The sequence below is a fragment of the Neophocaena asiaeorientalis genome, unplaced genomic scaffold (assembly GCF_003031525.2).
Source record: "Neophocaena asiaeorientalis asiaeorientalis breed wild unplaced genomic scaffold, Neophocaena_asiaeorientalis_V1.1 scaffold51, whole genome shotgun sequence".
Classification (NCBI taxonomy): Eukaryota; Metazoa; Chordata; class Mammalia; order Artiodactyla; family Phocoenidae; genus Neophocaena; species Neophocaena asiaeorientalis.
In genome coordinates, this window is record NW_020173335.1 from 1,254,703 (window position 1) to 1,271,915 (window position 17,213).

The following is a 17,213-nucleotide window of genomic DNA, read 5'->3' on the forward strand; positions in this document are numbered from 1 at the left end:
GCAGCCCCATCCAGGAGACCTGTGTGATGGTGACGGTGACCATAAGAATGAGAAGCCCAAGGGAGAAGTCTAAAGGGACAGAGTAGGGCTTTGAAATTTCCAAATTATCTCCTTATTGTCAACCTTGGGTCTGAGTTTGATTTCTTTAAGGACAATAAAAGGTTTACTTATATTTTAGCATGTACACTTCCTATTATTTGATGGTTCTATTGTGTCCGTGTCTCCCACCAACACATGAGTTTCTCAAGTGCTGCTCATATTCACCTTTTTATTCCTAGCACCTAACATATAGAGCCTGTCAGAGTAGAGGCTTCCTGGCCCTCTTTCAGAAAATGTGCTTGATGGCACAGAGGCCAAAACATCTGCTTGAGAACTGAGACTTTGAGTCCCATACCCAGTTTTGTCCCACCTCTTTAAATGACCTCAGTGCTCTTGGGTCCTGAGTGTCCCCAGTCTATTGACCTCATAGGAGTGATCAGTCCGGGCTTTTCAGGCCAGAGCTAACAGGAAGGATTTAAAGTAGTAGGAGCGTGTTCCAGGTAGGTAAACTGGGATAGAGAGAAGCACATGCCTTTTTCCAAATGATCCTGAGCCTATGGTGGCGGCAAAGAGGATCACTGGTTTCCAGTCAGAGTGCCTGTTGAAAGCAGTATTGCCTTTGTAGGATTCACACATCAGTAGTTACTGCAGTACTGTTTTCAAGAGTGAAGAGTCTGTCAGATATAGCTGTTCTGTCTAATTTTGTAATTATTGCGATGCTGATGATTTACTTAGAAGCAAGTGGGATGCAGTGTGGCTTTAAAAACATTCTGTTCTTGAGCTCCATCAAGAAGTGACAACAGCCACACACAGGCTAGGAGTGGCTGGTACAACTGTACGTGAGCCTTGGCTCTTAGGGGCAGCTGGGAGAGCAGTTTCTTTCTGCTTAATACTGTTACTGCCCAGGATCAGGCAAGCACCACTAGTCTTTTTGGATTTCCCCTAGGAGTGTGAATTATACCTCTCTTCTTGGTTGCTGGGTTTTTTGGGGAGTGGGAATGGTTTTTTGTGTTTTTTTTTTAACTCCAAAGAATCCACTCTGGCCATTCCACTAGAGTGAAAAGCCTATCTAGCTGTGGTCTTAGGCTATACCCCACAGCTAGGAACAGAAAATGCCAATTTTCAGAGACTGAAGAGAGCATGAATTAGAAACAAAGTTGAATGCTGGGGGGAGGTAGAGAGTGTGTATTAGGGCACCCTGTAGTCATTCTTTAAAAAAAATTTATTTATTTACTTATTTATTTTTGGCTGTGTTGAGTCTTCATTTCTGTGCGAGGGCTTTCTCTAGTTGTGGCAAGCGGGGGCCACTCTTCATCGCGATGCGCAGGCTTCTCACTATCGCGGCCTCTCTTGTTGCGGAGCACAGGCTCCAGACGCGCAGGCTCAGTAGTTGTGGTTCATGGGCCTAGTTGCTCCGCGGCATGTGGGATCTTCCCAGACTAGGGCTCGAACCTGTGTCCCCTGCATTAGCAGGCAGATTCTCAACCACTGTGCCACCAGGGAAGCCCAAGTAGTCATTTTTTATAAAGAGAACCATCAACAGCCTTTGGGAACCATTTATACTGTGCTACTAGAGAACATAGAAATTACTAGAATGCAATCTGTACCATCCATGGGCTCTTAGTCAAGTTGGAGAGACAGATATGTGAGTAGATTATTTCCCAAGAATTATAGAAAAGAGAGGGGATCACATGGTGGGATGGAGGGGAAGGGAAGGGATGGGACACATTACAGCAAACCAGATAATCTTTCGAGACTTGGACTGCCACCGTCTCTGGGACATTTAGGAGGGCAATTCAGTCTCTGATCTCTCCCTGTGGTATGAAAAGAAACTTTTAACCCTTCTTGAGATGTAGAATCAGTACTTTCTTTCTAAGTGGGTTTATGGAGTGAATTTGTTGGGGGTAAGTGGAGAGAGTTGTTGGCACATGGAAAGCCTTTTTTGTTGTTATAGAAATAACTTTAGCTTAGAGCTAACAGTCACAAATGGACTTGGCATTTCTCCGCTCAGGTGGTTTTATTCAGTGCCAATACTGAATGTGCAGCAGTTCTAGGAGACCTCAGGATCTGCTCTTAGGTGTCTACTCTGGCCCAGTTCTGAAGGATTTGTGTTGGCTTCCAGAAGTGCATTCATGGCCACCTTTTGAGTCTTTTGTCAGCTCAGTCCCCATTATGGAGAGTCGAATGTATGATTAGTGTATGCCTTTTCACCTGCTTTTGAAAGAAGCTTCAGTCATCTATCCAGGCTTTCATATAACAAACTTTTGCTAAGTTCTTTCTGTGTGTCTGTGCTAGGTTAGAGATACAGAGATGAATGGGATCATTCCCTGCCCTTGATGAGGCAAACATGTAAGTCTCTCTGCTATGGTGTGATGTATTATAATAGGAGTAGGACAAAGAAGAACGGGAGCCAGGCAGCAGCAGTGCCTGGGCTCCTCTTTGAACCTGAAAAGGTCACCTGTTGCCTCACGGAAGTCTGACTGGGCCTTTCTTATGTCTGCTGCTTATTCCAGGTATACTTTTGAATAAAGCATTCTTCATCCTCTATTTAGTGGACTTTGCATCCCACACAGCCTGAAAATTAGTCTGGCTTCTTCAGAACCCCACAGTGGTCTGAGCTTCATATTTTGTACTCTGTAGTCAAATAGTTTGTACTGGGGCCATGTCCAAGTTGGGTGAGAAATGCAAGCATTATACTAGGTGCCCTTGGATTAACCAACGTTGGAGGTAGGGGCTAGCATCCCAGATGAAGGGGTCTTATTGTATTGCCTGCACAAACAGTACTGCCATCTCCATGGGCCCTGGCCCCTTTTGCTATCTTAAGACTACATTGTTCCTGCCATGGCCTTGCTTTCTCTAGTGGAAAGCTTTTTAGCCAGTTCCTCTGGAGAGGCCAAAATCATTAGGAGGGATCTCTTTAGAATCAGAAGACCTGCATCTTTACCACTTATAGTTGTAAACTACACTTTTCTCATCTTAAATGTAAAAATCTCAGGTCTGCCCATCTGACAATGCTGTTTGAATCACTCGGATTATGTTTATGAAAAACATTTTATAATTCATAAGGTACCACACAGACAGAAGTAGACAATCTTTCCTTTGCCCAAGGGCTAGGAAGTATTCTCTAGGCCACTTCCTCTAGGCCACTTCCCTCTTAAGACATCCCTGCTTTGCTAAAGCTTACAGTCTATAGCTATAGGAAGGGACTATAGAAACAGATACTTTCATTATAATATCTCAAATGCTAAGGTTAGAGAGAGGAGAAGCATAGGGTGCTTTGAAAAAGGATATTTAACCCAACCTGAGGGTACAGAGAAGACTTCTTGGAGAAGGTGATGCCTGAGCTGAATCTTGAAAATTGAATTCTGCTTAGTAAGTCTTGTATGTATGGAGGGGGGTTATATTCCAGACCAGACAAGACTGCATAAACAAAGGCATAGAGGCATAAATGGTCTGATGTGCAGACTGTGAAGCTGAAGTGGTAGGGGATAAGAATTGAAAAGAGAGGAGTCTGACCATATACTATCTAATTGGATTTTATCTTCTAGATAGGAAATGAAGAACCATTGTGACTTTTTTAAAGTAACAGCTTTTTTGAGATATTACTCACATAAAATAAAATTCACCATTGCAAAGTATACATTTCAATAGTTTTTAGTATATTCAGTAATCACCACTAGCTAATTTCAAAACTTTTCATCACTCCAAAAGGAAAACCCCATGCCCTGTTCTCCTCTCCCTTTAGCATTTGGCAATCACTAATCTTTTATCAGTTTCTATGGATTTGCTTATTCTGGACATTTCATATAATGGAATCATACAATATGTCATTGCCAGCTTTTAAGTAGGGGAGTAACGCAGATTTGCATTTTACGGAGATCATACTGGCAGAAATGAGGAAGGTGGATTATGGAGATCAAGCCTGGCCCAAGCCACAGAGACCAGTTGGAATATTGCAGTATTTAGGGGAGGATGTGAACTAGGGTAATAGCAGTGGGGATGAAGAGGGAGGGACCAATTTGAAAAACATTTAGAAGCTAAAATTACTTGGAGTAAGAGTAAAAAGTCTAGGCTGAATCTCAAGTTTCTAGCTTAGCAAACTGGGTGGAAAATGGCAGTGCCAGCTGACATAAAAATATAGCTAGAGTTTTAGTTTTGGAGGAAAAAAGATGAGTTCAGGTTTGCATGAATGGAGTTCAGTGTGAATGATCCAGGAGGAGATGTCCAGAAATAGATGAGATGTGCAAAGTTGAAGCTTGAGGATAAAGGTCAGTGCCGAGGATATACATTTGGGAGTCATCAGCACAGAGGTGGTAATTAGAAATGTGGAATAGCCTCCACAATAGAGCACAAGCTGTAGGCCCAAGATAGAACCCTGAGACCATCATCCTCGTGGGTTAGGGCCTGCATTGGAGTGTGTAAAGGTGGAGAAGGAAATCCATAGTGTCACAGAAGCCAGGAGAGAAGAATCAAAAGGAACAAGAATAGCCTGTAACTAGCCTCTAATGGCTAGTCTGTGAGCTCCAGGACCACAACGGCTTAGTCTCTGCATGCCCAGTACTAATATGATTCCTGAATCATATGTAAAAATGCTGAAGAAAATAATCAGCAATGTCAACAGCAGCAAGATCAAGTAACATAAGGACTGATTTTGTCTACTGAGCTTAATGCCACAGAACTCATGGGGGTCCTCAGTGAGAATACTTCCAGCAGAAGCCAGTGAGGAAGGAATGGGAGATAAGGAACTAAAAACAGCAAGTATTGCCAGGCAAACTTCACTAGCCTAGACCCCACTAAGGGCAGGCTCAGGAGTTTATTGAAAAACCCTATAGGAACTAATCTTGGTCAGAGTTGCTCTCCATTTTCCTTCTCGCCTCAGATACCAACTCCTGAAGTTTGCTCTTTTGGTTTTCAGTATCCCATCTCTGTCTTTGGCTCTAATGCCCAGCTGTTGGCTGTGGAGAAGCTTTAAGAGAGGCAGTGGTCACACTCCAGACCAGAGGCAGACCGGGCTAGGCAGGCTTGCCCCATGTTGTAGGGCCCTGATCATCCCTGCCGTAGTCATTTCTTAGCTGCTCAGAGAAGCTACTATGAAGTCAGTTCCTCCTGGATGGGTGGTTTACAGTGAGTGAACAAGAGGTCTCCATGAATGTGAAGATGGGGCAGAAACTGAACAGCTTTGACAAAGGCAGTATACTGTGGTCCTGTTCTGTTCCTTACTTGCTGAATCTAAGCTGAATTTAACAGGGTTGTTTCTGAGGGCTATAAAGCAAATAGTAAATCGGACTTCAGACTGAGCCTTGGAGACAGGAACCTGAGTTGCTGGTGAAAGAGGAGGAGGAGGGGAGAAAAACAAGTGATAGATCTGAGGTGCCACTGCCTCACAAGCCAGTGCCCAATAGCCTAGGCTTTGGCTGTCTAATAGACAAGCTGGCCTAGAGCCTGTCTTCTCACAGACAGTAAAGTCAGGGAGCTGGGGTGGGGGTGGCGGAGTGCTGAGCCAGTGGACTGATGGGAGGGCCAAAGCCAGGACAAGCACAAGGACGGTCCTGCTTAGAAGCCAGAGACACTTATTTCTGCCAGGAATCAAGGGTAGGAGAGGATGTAATGAAATCACATTACGTGAAATCACATTTCCCTTCCAACTCAGGGAAAGAGAGAATAGTGTGATCACATCAAAGCCAGAGTAAGGGACTAATTTGTACCTGATGTGGAGTAAGCAGGTGACTTGGCAATGCCTTGGCAACTGGACGCGAAGGCAAGGAAGGGGGAGGGCTGGTTTGGTGATATAGGGCCTTGCTGGCCCCAGAAATGTCCCTGGGAGCCAAGGATCCCTGCTCCCTGCTACCTCTGGAGGAAGGTGGGGAGAGTGAGTTGCCTCCTGAGCCAGAGTGGTGTAGGGCCATTTTGAATGCAGCTATTTGGGGAGAGTTTGTTGCTGCTTTGTGCTTATTTTCAAGTCACTTGGGTCATCCTTTCTCTGGAGACAGCAGCATTTGTTCAATGAGCTTGTCCTGAGCCTCTCTCATGAATTGAATACTGTGAGGAAGGAAGGCCCAAACCTGAACTTGCTCCTCAGGAGCTGATGGCCTCTGATAGGCTGTAAGAGGGAATGACACAGAGGGGTTAAATGAGTTGAGATGAGAGAGATGAAGGTGAGAGCTGGAGAGGTCAGGACTGGAAAGGTAAGCTTGTCTTAAAACACACAAAATTTTCTGAAGTGAAAAGAACTGGAAGAACATTCCAAATGGAAGGGAACAGTATAAGCAAAGACAAAGGTTTGAAGGGGCTGTTCAGGCTTCCCAAATCAAGCTTGTCTGTTACAAGTTTGGATGAAGATGTGTACATAGGGGCACCAAGGCATGGGGAGGTTGGTAGCTGGTTGGTTAGAGCCAGATCATGGAATTTTTTTCTTTGGCTGCATTGGGTCTTGGTTGCTCTGCATGGGCTTTCTCTAGTTGCGGCGAGCAGGGGCTACTCTTCGTTGCAGTGCACGGGCTTCTCATTGCGGTGGCTTCTCTTGTTGCGGAGCACGGGCTCTAGGTGCGTGGGCTTCAGTAGTTGCAGCACGTGGGCTCAGTAGTCGTGGCTCACAGGTTTAGTTGCTCCATGGCATTTGGGATCTTCCCAGACCAGGGATTGAACCTATGTCCCCTGCATTGGCAGGCAGATTCTTAACCACTGCGCCACCAGGGAAGTCCCAGAGGGCATGGAATTTTAACGCCAGAGAAGAGGTTGGTTGTGATCCTGTGGGCAGTGAAAGTTGGTGTAGGCTTGGGCACTTGTCCTGTGCTTACATTACTTGGCAAGATCAGACCTGGCCTTGCTTGGGTCTCTATGTTCTGAGGGAAGGATGAAGGGAGGCCAGGGGCCTGATGATAGCCTGTCTTCCTCCACTAGATTGTAAGCTCCAAGAGGACAAGGGTTTCTGTTCATTGAAGTATCTCTGACACTTAGAACCATGCCTAGCACATAGAAAGTAAGATAAATATTTGTTTGGAGCATGATATAATCCTAGGGCAGCCACCAAAGATCCAGGCCTAACTCATCTCACATGGCTATCAGAGCCCCAAAGTCTGACCACAGGGGTCAGCCCAAGAGTGTGGTTTCACCAAGGAACAGAGGACAAGGTGCCCTGTGGCAGGGAGGGGTGGTGGTAAAGTCTATGGCTGGCTGGTCCCACTTCTGAGCCACATTGTCTTCTTTTTTGGGAACCCTAGAACTGCCTGATAAAGAGGGATGAGAATGGTTACTCTGCAGTGGTAGGTGACTTTGGCCTGGCTGAGAAGATCCCTGATGTCAGGTGGGTAGCCTTAATGGGTGCTGGGGTCACAGAAGGGACTGAGGCAAAGGGAAGACTCCAGCTTCCTTCTCAGCGGCCAGGACTTGGTCACAGCCCAACCTCAGCTCCCTAAATTCAGTCAATTCTAGTGTGTGCCCATCCTTGGGGGAGAGGAATTCCCAGTGGTCAGATATCTCATTGCACCTGCCAGTGGCAAGCTCATTTTCCGTGTAATCTCACCCCACAGCATGGGGAGTGAGAAGCTGGCTGTGGTGGGCTCACCCTTCTGGATGGCACCCGAGGTTCTCCGAGATGAGCCCTACAATGAAAAGGTGAGTCTGGGGACCCCAAGGTCTGGTTCTCTGTAGAATCCATTCTTAGCAGAAAGTGTCCTGAGTCACACTTCATGTATGGGGTGAGGATCTACATCCTTCGTGCCAGAAACAGGGCTGGTACCTGTCAGCTGCCTAGTGAATGAATTGAATGAAATATGGACAATAGGGCCCAGGCCTGGGCTAGTGGACATGGGGGATAGAAACCCCACCTCTCACCCCATTGAGAGGGAAACTGAGATCTCACTTCCCACCAGGCGGACGTGTTCTCTTATGGTATCATCCTCTGTGAGATCATCGCCCGCATACAGGCTGATCCAGACTATCTTCCCCGAACAGAGGTGAGCTCCAGGATGGGATCAGTGCCCCTGGGATGGGGCTGCTTTTGAGGCCATGGAATTGTTTTTTTCTTGGGTGGAGTTGCTGGAACTTAGTCTGTGGTTACTTCTCTGGGGCAGTTCCCACTCTCCTGAGCAGGCCAGGATGGGTGGAGGGATTAATGACCTGGCTACCAATGTCCCCTGGTCTTTCCCCACCATACCCGTCCACAGAATTTCGGGCTGGACTATGATGCTTTCCAGCACATGGTGGGAGACTGTCCCCCAGACTTTCTGCAGCTCACCTTCAACTGTTGTAATGTGAGTATCTTTTTCCTCCTGGCTTTGGTTGGGGCTGGCTGAACCCTGTTCACCTGGTTAGGACTTTAGGAAGAGGCTGCTAATTAGCCTCACAGGGACCTGTTTTTCACTGATGAGTGACAGTGCCCACATTCCTTCCTTTAGGCCTGCCAGACTCTGGTCCAGAGCCTTGGACCAAGGAAAGGAAAATTGCTTTGTATTATCCTGTCCTCAGCTTGTAGTGTAGACCTACCACCCCTTGCCTTAGATATTGATGGAGCTCCGGTCAGGTTTTAGTTGGACTGTGCGTCCAGCTGGTCCAAGACCCGTGAGAAAAGCTCTTGTTAGCCTTTATTTTATATAGCTCTGGGGTTGGACCTACCTGTTATGACTAAGGAGGTAGCTGGGCCTTGTCCAGGTAGCTTCCAGAAACATGTTAGCTGCAGAACTCAACAAAGAATAGAATCAACCAATGTGAACATACCCTTTTGGAGGGTTCTCTGCCAAACAAGGGGATAAGACATATACAGAAAGGCTGCTGAGGTAGGGGAGGGTATTAGACAATAGCATCTTCCCTGACCTTAATTTTGGGACTCACTCTTGTGGTCTGGGGCCTTCAGAAAAGATCTCTTAGATGCACATCTGAATCTTAAAAGATGCCAGACAGACTCAAATGCCATCCTTGGGATGGAAGATGGGAGGGCAGGGCTAATGGCTGGTGTGGATGACTACAGATGGACCCCAAACTGCGCCCATCCTTTGTGGAGATTGGGAAGATCTTGGAGGAAATTCTGAGCCGCCTAGAGGAGGAAGAGCTGGAAAGGGACAGGAAGCTGCAGTCCACAGCCAAAGGTAAGAGATTAGACCAGACTGTCCAACCTGACCCCAAGGGAGGATATTAGGATGGTGGGGGGAGGGGGATTTCCCTCTAGGGCTGTGATTACAGGATCCCATGTCCAGAAGAAAGGCAAAGGAGCAGGGGATGACTGAAAAAGTCCTGGAGCTGTGGTCTGGCATATTGCCTCCCTTCTGAGTCTGTTTTCTCATTGGTGCAATGGGGACAACAGAACGTACTTTGCTTTCCTGAGTGGTGACACTTTGTGGTATGAAGTGCTGCTTCTATTTTTTATGACTAGTGAGAGTAACACTGACTTGACTCACTATTCTTCAGGACTCTTGGAGAAAGGACCTGGGGTGAAGCGACTGAGCTTACTGGATGACAAGATCCCTCCCAAGTCCCCACGCCCAAGACGTACTATCTGGCTGTCTCGAAGCCAGTCAGACATCTTCTCCAGTAAGCCCCCACGTACAGTGAATGTCTTGGATCCCTACTACCAGCCACAACGAGGTGATGCTGCCCGAGCCCCCAAAATCAACCCTTTCAGTGCTCGCCAGGACCTCAAAGGTGGCAAGGTCAAGTTCTTTGACCTGCCCAGCAAGTCTGTCATCTCCTTGGTATTTGACCTGGATGCACCAGGGCCTGGAACTATGCCCATGGCTGATTGGCAGGAGCCCCTCGCCCCACCTGTTCGCCGGTGGCGTTCTTTGCCTAGTTCACCAGAGTTCTTGCATCAAGAGGCTTGTCCGTTTGTGGGCCGAGAAGAATCACTATCTGATGGGCCCCTACCACGCCTCAGTAGTCACAAGTACAGAGTAAGGGAGATCCCACCATTCCGAGCATCTGCCCTACCAGCTGCTCCAGCCCATGAAGCCATGGACTGCTCCAGTCCCCAGGAAGAAAACGGTTTTGGGCCCAGGTCTCAGGGGGCCAGTCCATGCCTTGCAGGTGCCCCTGAGGAGATGGAGATAGAAGAAAGGCCAAGAGACTTGGCTCCAGTCCCCTTTTCTGTCTCAGGCATAGGCCTGAAAACCCAGGGAGAGCTGGATGGGTAAGGGGCGTTAACCCCCACCTCACCTTGGGGATGGACCTTCAGCTGAAGCCACAGGGCCCCCTTGCTGCAGAGCCTTGCCTCTTCCCTGGGGCCCACAGAGCAGGCAGGCTAAGCCAAGCCAGGCTCAACTTTGGGGTTCCCAGTGCCCAATGGCTATGTATGAGGTGAGGCAGCAGTGAGACACCTTCCTAGTTAGGGCAAACAGCTAATACCAAGCCTCTGAAATCCAGCAAGGAGCTCTGGCCCCCACCCAGACTTCCCCAGACAGGACCAGAGGACTCCTAGTTCTAGTGTGCACTGGCAGGCAGCTATTACCCCAGGTTCTTCTCCTATCCCAGGTCTGTCTCCTTTCCTTTCCTGGGGCATATAAGCTAAAATGGATGGAACCTGGAGCTGACCAGGAGACCATAAAGGGCATGGCTATTTCTCAGACCTGAAGACTGGGGTGCTTCTTGCCAGAATGTTTAAGACACTTGAATAATTGCTGTTTGCACTTACTGCACGGTCAGACCACGTCACTACACTTTCTATGCAAGGGAAGGGCAAGGCAGAGTGGTGGTCATGGCTCTCAGCTAACCTATTCAAAGATCTTTTCCAGTTGATTAATCTATTTTCATATTTATGAAGGAGTCTTAATGTTCTGCCCTATAAAACTTTCAACTTTGTGTTGGGAGTAGGGCTGGTTTTGTAGGCCCTAGGGCCTGCTCTATGTATTTGTCAACACGTGATACACCCAGTTGGTTAAATGGTTTATACGTGGACTGATTTCTTCCCTTTCTGCTACAGCCGGAGCTATGGGAAGAGTCTGTCCTTATAGAGCCGCAATAAGAAATAACCAAAGATGAAGCTGGTCAAATATTTTCATATCTTGTTTCTGTTGATTTTTTTTTTTTTGAAACTTTCCCAGGACACTTTGAGATTTAAAAATGAATAAAGTCTGTGTTACAGGTGCTGGTCAGCCTTCTTACTTGTATCCTTGTTCCTCATCCTCTGGAGTAAAGGCAAAGGTCCATGAGTGATGCAGCAGTATCTCTGCCAGGACCCTGTCCCCGTCCCCTAGTAGTTGGGAGTAGGACACTCACAGGCTAGAGGGATCCAGACCCCTCTGTTCCACCCTCAGCTTCTCTTCCTGGGCCCTGAGTGCTGGGTAGAAGTTGGGTCAGCTGCTGCCCCAAGCCAGCTTCATCTTCTGGTTGTGGGCTTTGGAAGAACGGGAGAACTGGCTCTTAGCCACTGTGAGGGGGACAGCTTTGCCACTCAGGTATACCTTGTTGTGGCATTCAGGTAGCCATGGTTCAGAGTTACAGGGCTGGGGTCCTTGGCCCACTCCCACGTAGGCCATCACGTAACCTGTCATAAAGGCATCAAAACCAGCCCGATGCAATCCATCCCCAGGCACTGGGTTAGGATTGACTTGACTCTCTGGAGCTTCCGAGCTGGCCATGTCAGCTGTGTCAGGCCTTGCTGCTCTCTGCTCCACCTCCAAGTCATTTTTGTGACCTTGCTTAGAGCCAGGTTGGTTCCCAGTCTCATCCTCAGCCACCTCCTGCTCAATTTCCTCAGGCTTGAGGCCAACCCTACAGACCTGCTTGGTGGGAGGACCATCCTCGGTTTCCCCAGAAGTCTGTTTCTCAGGCAGGCCCAACAAAGACCTCCGCCGTTTCTCTCTACGTCGTCGCCGTCGCCTCTTGTCCTCCACCACAGCTTCATCAGTGTCAATGATAAGGTCAATATCATGGGACCGAGGACACTGTGGTCCCAGGGGGCACCAGCCATAGGCCTAGAGGTAGGAAAAAAGCTTAGAGAGGGGTTCCAGGCATCAAACGTCCCTCCCCCAGGAAATGGGCAGGTGCTCTCACCGAGAAGTTGTCACAGATGCTGGTGGAATGAATACGGTAGGTTGCAGGGGGCATGCAGCAGCGGTAGTCAATATGGGCCCTCATGCTAGAAGGATAGCTGCAGAACTCCAGGGTGAGGTGTGGGCTGCCAGCTGCCCGCTGCTTCCCATTTTCCCGCTCACTGTAACATCGCAAAAGGGTATTGGTCCACTAGCATATAAGCTCCATGAGAGTAGGGGTTTCTGTCTGTTTTGTTCACTGCTGAACCCTCAGCACCTAAAACAGTGCCTGGCACATGATAGGTGCTCACTAAATATCTTAAGTGAATGAAATAGTCAGGCTTATACCAGGCCCCACCCCATTCTCTCAACCAGTTCCTCACCATTTCCGGAAGGCATATTCTAGGTAGGAGGCCACGAAGCGGGCGTGAAACTCAGCAGCATATTTGGTGTCATAAATGCCAGCTGGGAACATTTCACATAGGTCAGCAGTAAAGGTACCCAAGCTCTCAGGCAGGTGTGCATAGAAGTTCTGGTACAGGAACACCAAGTCTATAAGACCGTTGTGTAGTACCAGGGGCCGGCGGGCCCGGATTAGCTCCAGGAATAGTGTCCTCACTGATTGGCTCTGGCTCTCATCACCCTGGGTGGAAAGAAAGGGGTCATCAGGAAGGACAGAGTCCCCTAGGGAGCCTTGCAGGACACTTATCCCAGGGTCCCTCACCTGGAAAGCTGTCCCTTGCTTTCACCTAATTCAATGCTATTCACCAGTGTAACAGTGTTGTTTCCCCAGCTCTGTCACTAGTGATTCCCCATACTCCCTAAGAAGCAGATCCTCCCCATGCACCCAGCCTAGAGTAGTAAGAAATGAAGTCACAGAAGGGGCAGTCTCTAGGCTGGAGGCCTACCTTGTCATTGCCCTTGTGGTAGGGGATACCCTGGGCGTACTGCTGGTTGAAGTTGAAGCCATGCTGTACCAGGAACTGCACAGACTTTGGTTCTATGACATACTCTTCCATGCACAGCAGGGTCAGATTGAACACCTGGGCCAGGTATGAGTGTTCACCCTGGGAGAGGAAGAGATTCTGCTACATCCAGCCTTGGGAGAAAAAAACCTCATAGCTGATGTTCCCCAGGATCTCAACCCTCCTCCCCCCAGCCACAGACCTGGGATGCAGGTGAGATCAGCCCATACCTTGTCTGGCTGCTGCTTGAAGCAGGCGAGGCCCAGGGAGAGGATAGAACGGGTCCTGGCAGCATGACACACGGCCTTGTAACGTTCCTCGATGCACCTTGGGGTTGGGTTTGGGGGTGGCTGTGGCTGGGAGTTAGCTTCATGAAAGACCCAAACCACCCAGGACTGTGACCTCCACTACAGGGTTGAGGTCTGCCCCTCCTTCCAAGGCTAGGACTAAAGAGATCAGGGCTTATACTTACTGGTTCAGCAAACTCTTCCTGTCCCCAAGCCCACTCAGTTCCTATGGCGCAGTAAAGGGAGAGTTGTGTTAGGTCCACAGCATCAGCCCTTTCACAACCACCTGCTCTCCCAACTCCCAACTCTCACCGTGTCCACAGCCACAAAGCTAGCCGTCTTTATGGCCAGCAGGAGGGATGGCCACATCTCCTTGAAGTTGTCACTTTGCACATCCACCACGGGAACCTGGACTACTAGCTCCTCCCCAGATTTTGTGCTTTGGCTGGCACCACCTGGGGATAAGGAGGGTGATGGATGTTAATGCTCAGGCAAGGGCCTAAGAGAAAAGATACCAAGCTAGGCCATGGCTGGGGGCAGGGGCAGTTTCCCTCAAGGCAAGAAATGGCAGCTTTCTCCTCAAGCATATCACATATGCTCTATACACAGGCCTTGGAGTGAACAGTGTCCTGAATTTGGGGAGAGAAAGCCTGGGTCTTCCAGTGGCTTATGTGAGACTCTGGGAAAATTTCTTCCCCCTCAGCATCAAAACCTGTAAAAGAGGAAGGTAGAACTAGATAGATAATCTGTGAGGTTCCTTTTCCTCACATCCTGCAGGAAATAGTTTGCAAGGCTTGATGATTTCGGCCCCTTTAATATCCCAAAGGCTCTATACTACTGTTCATGGCCACAAGCGGCGGCAGTAGCCAGTATGCCCCAGAGCCTGATGAATAACGCCCCAACACGTCCCACTTCCTGTGGACCACAACTCCCAACCTCCTAACTTAACAGAGCCATGAACTCCAGACTACATCTCCCGACATGCCCCCACATGCCCTGCGCCCAAGACTAGGCTTTTGCAGGCGGAACTGCGGTGCACATCGGGACTTGTAGTCTCCTCGTGGCTGGTTCAGAAAGAAGGCGCTAGTCCTCTGAAACTTGAGATCGGTTTCTTAGAACTACGAGCCCGAGACCCTCCCCCCACCGGAGCGCACAGGCTTTTAAAGCGGCCCCTGGGAAGCCACTCACCGTCAGAGACGGCTGGAGCTGAGGCTACGCCATCGTCACCGTCGGCGGCCATGACACCGAGGTCCCTCGCTTGTATAGTCAGTGTGCACGCGGGACTTCCTCTTCGTCTCCTCACTCCGCTCCTGCAGTCGGGGACGGGGCGGAGCTTCGCCCCCGGAGTCGCCGACCGGTCGGACTTCCGTTCAGACCTCCCGGGTCTGGCGCGGTGGAGTCAGCCTGCCGCGCGCTAGGAGCCTATTGGCTGGTGTGGGCCGATTCACCGCCCGGATTGGATGGAGCCACGCCCCCTGGAGTTCGTCTGGGAGCTGGGCGCTGGAGATCGCGCAGGAGGTAATTTTTTCTCTGCGTACAACGCAATTGGAACGTGGGCCTTCGCGTTACCCTGTCTTCATCGATTCGGCCCCGGGGTGGGGATCCCCGGAGGATGTGGCGCTGCCTGAGCTAAGCTTAAAGCACGCGTAGGAGTTATACAAAGACCGGGGAGTGTAGGGGAAGGAAGGATATTTGGGAAGGGGCAAGCTGCCAGGGAGGGTGGAGAGCTCTCGGCGTTCCAGGAAGTGAAAGAAGCCGGGACGGAGACAGGAGATGAGGCTGCGGAGGTTGAGAGCGACCGGCTAGCAGGAACACTTTTGAAACAATCCGTTCGCGTGATAATAGGGATTTGAATTAAGCCTCCGGTAGGGACAGATTGTAAGTAATTAGGAGATATAGTTGACCTTGAGGGGTTTTGGACATGATTCCTGCTACCGTGAGTGTTGTCCCTACCGTAAACTAGCCCTTTCCCAAGGGCTCTGCTTCCCACCAAGGACTCTCAACCCTTTATCTCTTTGATTATTTGCTGTTTCCAGTCCATCTTCAACCTTTCTCTCGAGTCTTTTCATTATTCTGAATTGTTTGGATTTTTCCCATTCTGGAAAAAGGGGAACCTCCTTTTACTCTACCCCATCCCAAATCAGTTAACAAGTATTATATACAATTTGCCTGGCACCGTGCTCGGCTCTGGGGACACAACAGCCAACAAAAGATACCCAGTCCTAGCTTATATGGAGTTTTACAGTTAAGTGGGGGAAGCAGACACTGATCAAAGAATCACAAATAAATATGGAATTAAAATTGGTATAAGGGCAACAATGGAGGGCAACACAAGAGGGTAAGACTGGGGGGGATCAGATTTGGACATTTAAGTAAAGACCTGAAAAATGAGTAACTGTTAGGTAGAACATAGAAGAGCTCTCCAAGCAGAGGAAATGGACTGGGTGAGGCCTCAAGGAGGACAGACACTTGGGGGTTTTGAACCAACTATTTCAGGACAACATAGCTGTTCCGTAGTGAGCGAGGGGGATGGGGCTTGTTGGAGCCTACAAAGCTTATGTTAAGAGGATTGGCTTCTAAGAGAAATGGGTGTGACAGCCAAAGCCCTCTCCAGTGGCCTACAAGGTACTTTGTAGTCCTAGGCTCTCCACTTTCTTTACCTCTCTGACCTCATCAACTCCTCACCCCTTCCTCATTCCATTCTAACCATGCTGGCTTCCTCATTGTTCTACAAACACCAGGCAGCCTCCTTAGGGCCTTTGCACTAGCTTCTTAGGATTCCTTTCCCACAGGTATCCATTCACATGGCTAACTCCTTCAACTGCTTTAAGTCATTGGCCAAATATCACTTTAATAAGGCCCATCTTGACCACCTTCTTTAAAATTGCAACACTCCCACACCCCTACCCACTCATCCCCTTCACTGTTCTACTTTTCCTCTTTATGTTAGTATTTATCACCTAACATCCTATATAATTTACTGATTGTATGCATTATTTATTTCCCATTAGACCCTAAGCTCTGGGACTTCCCTGGTGGTCCAGTGGTTAAGACTCCGTGCTCCCAATGCAGGGGACATGGGTTCAATCCCCGGTCGGGGAACTAAGATTCTGCATGCCACACAGTGTGGCCAAAAAATAAAATAAACCATCTATAGACTTCAAATAATGACGTTAAAAAAAATAATTATATAAGCTCCGGGAACTTTTGATGTTTTATTTACTGAAGTATTCCAAGTACCTAAAACTGCTCCATAAATATTTGTTTAATGAGTTAATGGGAAACCATTGAAGGTTTTAAGTAAAAAAGTAACATGATCATGTCTTAAAAGATTGCTTTAGTCTTTAGAGAATGGATTGTAGAATGAATGATGGAAGTCAGCAAGTTTGGTTAAGGAAGATTGGCTAGGAAGTGGAGGGGGTGGGTCTTGTGGAAGGGATTGGAGGAGGGGGAGGGAACATTCCTCCATATAATGGGATAAAGGACAAGGAAAGTGCAGATGGAGGTACGTTTGTACATTCATTCATTCTTTTCTCGGAAGGAGGAAGCAATCTCTTTTGATGAAAATGAGGTGTGAATTAAAAAGTTTGAGGAGAGAGTTTGAACCAGAGGCTCAGCAGGGACTGCAGTATAGCCAGGTGCAAGCTCTGCAGGCAGACCTTCGGAGTTTGAATCGAAAAGTTGCTTAATCACAAGCCTGTTTCCTTATAACTGAAATGGAGGTAATCCTAGAACAATCCTCATGGAGTTGTCAGGAGATTGAGAAATCTGGTAAAGCACTTAGCATAGGGTCTGACATATAACACTCACTAACTGTTAGCCACTGTTCTGTTAGGCAGCCAGAACAATAAGGGAAGAGTGAAGATCAACCAGATGTGTTTTCTCATTCATTACTAATGGATAGGTGGCTATGATCTACTAAATCAGGAGATTAGGAATAAAAATAGCTCATCTCCGTGCCC

General features: G+C 48.4%; 3 protein-coding genes across 8 annotated transcripts in view; 2 read left to right on the forward strand and 1 right to left on the reverse strand.

Annotated features, from left to right (window-relative positions):
* TESK2 (testis associated actin remodelling kinase 2) overlaps positions 1–11,120 on the forward strand; it is a 127,811-nt gene extending 116,691 nt beyond the window's left edge. For all 4 annotated transcript variants that reach the window (XM_024746097.1, XM_024746099.1, XM_024746098.1 and 1 more), the window contains 6 exons: positions 7,260–7,342; positions 7,569–7,653; positions 7,911–7,994; positions 8,205–8,291; positions 9,005–9,122; positions 9,442–11,120. In XM_024746097.1, coding sequence (XP_024601865.1) covers positions 7,260–7,342; positions 7,569–7,653; positions 7,911–7,994; positions 8,205–8,291; positions 9,005–9,122; positions 9,442–10,163 — 1,179 coding nt within the window. In that variant the 3' untranslated portion in view covers positions 10,164–11,120. The remainder of the gene's footprint in view (positions 1–7,259; positions 7,343–7,568; positions 7,654–7,910; positions 7,995–8,204; positions 8,292–9,004; positions 9,123–9,441) is intronic.
* A 148-nt stretch (positions 11,121–11,268) lies between these two features.
* On the reverse strand, positions 11,269–14,582 carry TOE1 (target of EGR1, exonuclease). Of its 3 annotated transcripts, XM_024746104.1 has the most exons (9): positions 14,440–14,582; positions 13,863–13,963; positions 13,564–13,706; positions 13,437–13,477; positions 13,195–13,291; positions 12,908–13,066; positions 12,383–12,642; positions 12,022–12,181; positions 11,269–11,942 (listed from the first exon to the last, which is right to left on the reverse strand). In XM_024746104.1, the coding sequence occupies exons 3-9, from the start codon at positions 13,618–13,620 to the stop codon at positions 11,322–11,324; spliced, it is 1,395 nt and encodes a 464-aa protein (XP_024601872.1). In that variant the 5' UTR covers positions 13,621–13,706; positions 13,863–13,963; positions 14,440–14,582; the 3' UTR covers positions 11,269–11,321. The 3 variants fall into 3 exon arrangements, with proteins under 3 accessions (XP_024601872.1, XP_024601871.1, XP_024601870.1); XM_024746103.1 differs by having other exon boundaries at positions 13,564–13,963; XM_024746102.1 differs by lacking the exon at positions 13,863–13,963 and having other exon boundaries at positions 14,440–14,566.
* Positions 14,583–14,636: 54 nt separating this feature from the next.
* MUTYH (mutY DNA glycosylase) overlaps positions 14,637–17,213 on the forward strand; it is a 7,804-nt gene continuing 5,227 nt past the window's right edge. The window contains 1 exon segment of the mRNA XM_024746101.1: positions 14,637–14,769. The gene's annotated coding sequence lies outside the window, so the exon portion shown is untranslated.

Excerpts from the sequence above, each read along its gene's own strand:
- TOE1 (XM_024746102.1), bottom strand. The coding sequence starts at position 14,491 with ATGGCCGCCGACGGTGACGATGGCGTAGCCTCAGCTCCAGCCGTCTCT. Across the intron at positions 13,067-13,194 it reads TCAAGCAGCAGCCAGACAAG|GGTGAACACTCATACCTGGC; the intron begins GTATGGGCTGAT and ends TTCCTCTCCCAG. Across the intron at positions 12,182-12,382 it reads GAATATGCCTTCCGGAAATG|TGAGCGGGAAAATGGGAAGC; the intron begins GTGAGGAACTGG and ends GCGATGTTACAG.